This window comes from Sphaeramia orbicularis, chromosome 15 (genome assembly GCF_902148855.1).
Source record: "Sphaeramia orbicularis chromosome 15, fSphaOr1.1, whole genome shotgun sequence".
Lineage (NCBI taxonomy): Eukaryota > Metazoa > Chordata > Actinopteri > Kurtiformes > Apogonidae > Sphaeramia > Sphaeramia orbicularis.
In genome coordinates, this window is record NC_043971.1 from 12,384,266 (window position 1) to 12,391,191 (window position 6,926).

Genomic DNA, 6,926 nt, shown 5'->3' on the forward strand with positions numbered 1-6,926 from the left:
AATGTTTGTCTCAGAGCTACCAGATTTACTTCCAAACACTCTCTGCACATTACAATACATTCACATTACAGGTTCTTTGTAGCCGGAAGATTATAAAGGTATTTATTAATGTGGATAAAACAATAACACTTTAACATATAGATTGAAAACATCACCTAGCCGGTACTTTTGTCATCTGTTTTCAAATTCATCTTATTAACCCTTCCATGTATACTGGTCACGACACTGGACAGCTATTCTACAGCTGTTCTCTTGTATATTCATGCATTTTGTTGTTTTGGTTTTTTTTTTTTACACATATCTTCATTAAAGTTTTAAGACTCTACACATCTTTTCTGACATGAATTGGTAACATTGTGTAGATCTCCCCTGAGCATAATAGTTATAGTTTTCACACAGTTTATCAGTAAATACATGTTTCTACGCTTCAAAAATTAAACACATGGTGTCCAGCTGAGTGGACATTTTTGCAACTTCATGAAAAATAGGTTCATGAGAATTTTTATTGCTATTATTATTATTTTTTTTTAAAATGTATTTTTTTGAACTTTTTTTTTTTTTTTTTTCATAAGAAATTTTTCAATCACATTGCTTTTTTCATGTTTAAAGAGAAACGAAAACACTCAGGGGGAAAAAAATCTTGATTAAAGTTCGAATAATTCATGCATGAAAGGGTTAAAGTATTAGTAAAGTAATTTAAAGATTCATAAAGTATGCACTACGTTAAAAAGTTTCTGTATCACCACCTGTGGAGTAAAACTGTGGAACAAATTGTGTGTGGAGATAAAACAAATATCAAACATAATTCAGTCTGAAAACAGATATTTAAAAAAAGATTCCGGAGAGATACAGTATTTAATAATGACAATGAGGCCTGTTTGTTTATGGATGATGTACTGATAAATATCCTGTAATTATTGAAGAAAATGGTTGAATTGTTGAGTCTGTTTGTATGACTGTACTACCATTATTATATTGTTGTGTGTAATTCAGTTACTGCATTATGTATTTGTTGTGATTTGATGCTAAAATTCGGAAAATAGTATTGTTTGATTCTTGTATCAAGTTAGTAGGTTAGGATTAAATAAGTTTATACTTCTTCCTACTTCTTTTCGACCACGCAAAATTCAGACTTGTATGTACTTGAAGATAGATTCTGTCCATTTAAATGTTTTGTTTTATTTTGTTTTGGTTTATTTTGTTTCTTTGCATGTTCGAAATAAATAAATCAAATCAAATCAAGTATGCAAGCACATTCAGTCTAATAATTTGATAGATAGATAGATAGATAGATAGATAGATAGATAGATAGATAGATAGATAGATAGATAGATAGATAGATAGATAGATAGATAGATAGATAGATAGATAAAAATTCAGACTAGTGTAATGAGAATAGTTGATGTCTTAGTGTCCACAGGTCGTGACTCAACATCACCTGATAAATGAAACCAACTCGGGTTTCTGTTTTCAAAATACGTACCTGCCCATCGTGTGATGACGTCATCGCGTTGTAGCGTCCTCGGCATTTTTTTTTTTTTTTTTTTTTTTTTTTTTGCGTCCTCGGTATTTACCACAGTTTAGAGGATAAACAAGACGAAACTGCCTACACAGCAAAAGAATAACAAAATAAACCACTTAGACATTATCATGAAACACGAGCACTTACATCAAATTTACACTGATACAGGTTTAATGGATACCTGTGCTCACGTGCATCGTAAACACAACATAAATAACACAAATACGATTATGGTTCAAAGAGATGTGAGAACATATAGACTGAAAATGTCACTGCAAAAGTACAAATGAATGGAAATGGAGTTAAATACATGATCTGAAAGGAATAAAGATGTTAATACAGAAAGAGACGCACAGAGACATAATGGAGGGGCTGACCTAATATGGTCATACCGGAAAAAGGGTGCGTCGACTTACGTTGCGTATCATATATGCAAATGTGCGTGACGTCGTGATACTACCTGACTTATAAATGTACTTCATAACAACTGTAATTCAGTTTGGCGACGACCAACAGGAATATAAGAGTTAATAATTCTAATACTAATATTCCACAAGTCCACGCGCGTTCATAGCTCGTGCTCGTGCGCTCCAGTGGTAAAGTTACCTCAGTGCGCGCGCTCCGAACAGGTTTGACCAGGACACACCTGCAGAGAGAAAAAGGAAGACTTGTGTGTGTGTGTGTGTGTGTTGACTCCATTCTTTACTTCAGCTTTGACCCTCGAGGACGTCGGACGGATAAACGGATAAAGCAAAGGAGATTTTCTTTTAAATAATTAGTTGGAGTTTTTTTATTGTTATTGTTGAATTCATCATGAAGCTTTGGATTGCGCTTGTTTTTGCGGCTTTTGCTGCACTGGCCTCAGCTCAGTGTAAGTATCTTTTCACAAGCAACATTATGTCGACTCTTTGTACCTGTAAACAGTCTGGTTTATGTCATTTAATGCTATGAATTTAGATATTGTTGGATTTTGAAGAGCACCTTCTTTAGTACAGGCACAAATATAGGAATAATAATGTACTTTTTGAATTGGAACAGGTCATTGGTTGCACCTCTGGTTTATTTAGCTGTTTATAGTTATATGTTTTGTTGTGTGAAGAGGTCTTACCATAATACAGAGGGTTAAAAGTGGTTTTAAGAGCCTGGTTCCGTCGATGATGGGGGTTGGGAACTTGTGTCCCGCTCTCTGGGGACTTCTCTGTTTGGAGAAACCAACGCCCAGGTGTAAAATAAACCTGCTCGTCTACCTGCTCTGCTTGTGTTTTATAGGCCCGTGCAATAAATCCCTGTATAGAACAGTGTTTCACCAATCCTATCCTATCTTATATTCTGTGCCAAAGTTATAATAGTTTTAGATTTTTTTTTATTATAGTTTAGTTTCATTTAGTTTTGGCTTTTTTTTGTCTAATTCAGTTTTAATTAGTTTTTAGAGCAGGTTTGCTAGTTTTTTATTAGTTTTTGTTATTTTCTACATGCTTTTAGTTTCTTTATATCTTTTATCTTCTTCGCCGTCGTATTCACATAAATCCCAGACAGGACTCTGCTGCTTTCTCCCAACTTTAGTCTCCATATTTCCAGGCAGAATGGGGACCAGAAGACGAATCTAAACCACAAGTGACAAGAAGTGACGGACTGTTAAATATCATATGGTGCCAGCAGGGAAATAAATCGATTTCGTATCAATCCAACATTGACAAAGACAAAAACGAAGGGAATTTTATCTAGAATTTTTATACGTTTTAATTAGTTTTGTAAGCACACAATATAGTTTCAGTTGGTTATCGTTTTTTTTTCTTTCTTTTAATTATAGTTTTTATTTATTTCAGTTAACGAAAATGTTTTTACAATTCTAGTTTTCATCATTTCGTTAGTTTTCAATAATAACCTTGTTCTGTGCCCCTTTTTTCCCAGACTTTAAGTTTTTTTTTTTTCTAAACTAGTATACTCAGTAGAACTGTTATTTATTAACTTGTATTGTTTAGCTCTTAAGTTGGGTTAACAGACCTGCTCCAGTCTGAATGACAAATCTTGGCCTTTCTTTTAGGTCCACCATGTGATACTATGAAGTGGGCCCAGTGTGATAACACCCCATGTACGTGTACACTCATGATCGCTAATAACACCAAACAAACAGTGGACTGCAACAAATGTAAGTAAATGATCAGAATCGAACCAACAACCACCTTTCCTTGTTTGTGTTTTGGGTTGTTTCTCATGTCCTTTTTTGTTTCATTTGCAGTGGTTCCCAAGTGTTTCCTGATGAAGGCTGAGATGCACAGAGCCAGAACAGGCCAGAGCACCCGTTCGATCGGAGGAAAGCCCGTAGAGACCGCCTTTGTGGACAACGATGGAATATACGACCCAGAGTGTGAAAACGACGGCAAATTCAAAGCCAAGCAGTGCAACAACACTGAGGAGTGCTGGTGTGTCAACAGCGCTGGTGTTCGTCGAACTGACAAGGGAGACAAAAACCTGAAGTGTGACGAGCTGGTGGAGACTTAGTGAGTGATTTTATTTTATTTGTTTGTTGTTTTTTTTTTAAATAGCAATAATAATAGATTAGATTTATGTAGCGCTTTTTTTGGTCACTCATAGCGCTTTACATTTTTGACCCATTATTCATTCGCTCTCACATTCTCCCTCTAGTGGTGGTAAACTACATATGTAGCCACAGTTGCCCTGGGGCACAGTGGACAGAACTATAACAGTGATCAATACATATACGTGAAATGTTAAGTGTCTTTTTCTTCTTTTCCCCTCTAGCTGGGTCCGCCTTCAGCTGACACACAAGCCAATTTCAACTCCAGTGAATGCAGCCAATCTGAAGACGTGAGTAGATTGTTTTTAATAGTAATCCGAATTATAACCACTGCATCCTAGTTTAAATAACGACAAATTTACTGCATTTGTACAGTGCAATCGCAGACGCCATCCAGAAACGTTATAAGAACTTCAACAAAGACTTGGTGAAGGAGGTCGAGGTGAGTTCAGTGAAAACATGCATTTTTGGGGGGTATTCCTCTTTCCCTTTCTAGCAAACTAACAACTGTCTGTGTTTCTACAGTACGACCCAGAGTCTCGTATGATTGTCGTGGATGTGAAGAAAGAAATGGGAGAGCGCAAGACTGACCTGACTCACATGGCCTACTACATGGAGAAAGATGTACGTAGGAGCTGATTTATCTCTCTGTGATTTATTTATTGAAGTCGTAGAGGCTTTTTTTTTTTTTTTTTTTTTTTTTTTTTTGCTGACTGTGATCTCATCTCCTGCAGGTGAAAGTTCTGCCCCTGTTTACAAAAGAGGATAAGTTCGTGCCCACCGTCGGAGGCCAGAATCTGGAGCTGGAGAACATCCTGGTGTACTACGTAGACGAGAAAGCTCCTACTTTCACCATGAAAAATCTGTCAGGTGGGATCATCGCTGTCATCGTAGTGGTGGTTCTGGCTGTGGTCGCTGGCCTGCTGGTCCTGGTGAGTCAGTTATCAACTTTTAATCGTCACATTTTCTTGGAAGATTGTTATTTTTTTACTAAAATGTGTTTAATTTCTTCCCTTTTAGTTCTTTGCCAATAGGAACAGGAGTAAGTACAACAAAGCTCAGGTAAGCTGACGAACATCTGCAACTTCCTCTTTCAACCTTTATTATTTATTATCATTTTCTAGTGTTGGTGTTAACTTTATTTTCTTTTTTTTTTAATACAGCAAAGGGAGATGGAGCAGATGTAAATCCTTCATCGCAGCAAGAATCTATCAAGAGTCAGCTTGTAAATCGCATTTGGATGAACTTATTTTGCAGTGGGTGTGTGCTATTGTTGTTTTGTTTTTTTAATGTCATTTTACTTGATGAATTGCAGATGTAAAGGGACAATCAACTAGCTTTATTATTGTTGTTGGCACTAATGGTAAAGCCATTTATTTATAAATTGTAAATCCGATCATCCAATCTGTATGCCATAAAGAACTGTGCTTCTTAAAACGTGCTGCATTTTAACGCTAGAATTTCTTGTGAAATACCCGTGTCATAGATTGTACAGTTTCTTACCTTACTGTGTGTGTGTTTTGTTGAACCGTTTTTAATAAAAAAGTGTTTAAAAAAATAGAGTCGGTTGTTGGAGTTGTCTTTTGTTTGCCTGTTCTGGAAGGCAGTTACCTCATCCACAGTGGAAAAGTACAGCAGGTGATTATGGAGGAAGGGAGAAGCCACAGCAGCAACCACTTTGCATGTTGGGTTTTGCAGACCTGCTTTAATCTTAATAAAATAGAGCCAACATACCAGGTACTCGACTTACTGATGATCTTAAGATTTAGTTTATGTGGGACATTTTATTTAGAAACTTTACAAGAAGATGGCTCCTCTTGTTTGCAACAGATTTGTACGACAGGGGTGTGGCAGTCCTGTTTGGAATGTATTGCACTAGTGTTATTTAAAGACATTAATCCTGCATCTTGTATTTATTTTCACCAGTGAACCCTATTCAGATGCCTATAGATTATTTGTCCCTACCTTGCATTAAGGATCTTTTGTCATCATTTAACTACACTGGGAAAGATCAAAATTTTACTAAGTGTATTTTTCTCTCATTTCTAGTCCAAATATCTCATCACACTTAAAATAAGACATAATCACCTAAAGAGTAACTTTTCAGTGAGATATAAGAGCTTATTTTTAGACAATAGATCTTGGAAATCTTATTTCAAGATATTTTGCCAAGATAGTTTTTATTTGTTCCATTGGCAGATTTTTTTTTTTTTTTTGCTCAAGTCAAGATTTTTTGCTTAATTCAAGATTTTTTTATTTATTTATTTTTTTTGCTTAAATTAAGATTTTTTTTTTTGCTTGATTCAAGATTTTTTTTCTTCTTTTTGCTTAAATTTAGATTTTTTTTTTTGCTTAATTCAAGATTTTTTTTTGCTTAATTCAAGATTTTTTTTTGCTTAATTCAAGCAAAAAAAATCTGCCAATGCAACAAGTGAAAATTATCTTGGTAAGATTTTCAAGATCTGTTGTCTAAAAATCAGTTCTTATATCTCACTGAAAAGTTACTCTTTAGGTGATTATGTCTTATTTTAAGTATGATGAGATATTTTGACTAGAAATGAGAAAAATACACTTAGTAAGATGTTGATTTTTTTACATTTACATTAATGCATTTGGCAGACGCTTTTTTCCAAAGTGACTTACAGGAGAAAAAACAAAATAAAAGAATAAAATACAAGATACAGGAATAGATTAAAGACATAAAACAGCTGTACAATTAAAAACAGTGTCGTACAGAAGAATAAAAAAGCAAAATGATAGACTAAAATATGAGAATAGATTAAAACAGTTAAAAATTAAAAACAGTGAAATAAAAATACCAAGTAAAACAGCAGAATAAAGATAATACGTTTAAAATGGAATATT

The 6,926-nt window shown here is 34.7% G+C and overlaps 1 protein-coding gene across 1 annotated transcript; it reads left to right on the forward strand.

Moving 5' to 3' along the window:
- The first annotated feature begins 2,005 nt into the window (after positions 1–2,005).
- Positions 2,006–5,623, forward strand: LOC115434777 (epithelial cell adhesion molecule-like). The gene is made up of 9 exons (XM_030156910.1): positions 2,006–2,393; positions 3,567–3,671; positions 3,762–4,023; positions 4,286–4,351; positions 4,437–4,503; positions 4,587–4,685; positions 4,796–4,993; positions 5,082–5,123; positions 5,225–5,623. The coding sequence occupies exons 1-9, from the start codon at positions 2,336–2,338 to the stop codon at positions 5,246–5,248; spliced, it is 921 nt and encodes a 306-aa protein (XP_030012770.1). The 5' UTR covers positions 2,006–2,335; the 3' UTR covers positions 5,249–5,623.
- The last annotated feature ends 1,303 nt before the right edge of the window (positions 5,624–6,926 follow it).

What these genes read in the sequence shown, in the direction of transcription:
- LOC115434777 (XM_030156910.1), top strand. Translation starts at nt 2,336, where the DNA reads ATGAAGCTTTGGATTGCGCTTGTTTTTGCGGCTTTTGCTGCACTGGCC. An exon ending in AATGCAGCCAATCTGAAGAC is followed by an intron (nt 4,352 to 4,436) that starts GTGAGTAGATTG and finishes GCATTTGTACAG; the next exon opens with TGCAATCGCAGACGCCATCC. An exon ending in ACTTGGTGAAGGAGGTCGAG is followed by an intron (nt 4,504 to 4,586) that starts GTGAGTTCAGTG and finishes GTGTTTCTACAG; the next exon opens with TACGACCCAGAGTCTCGTAT.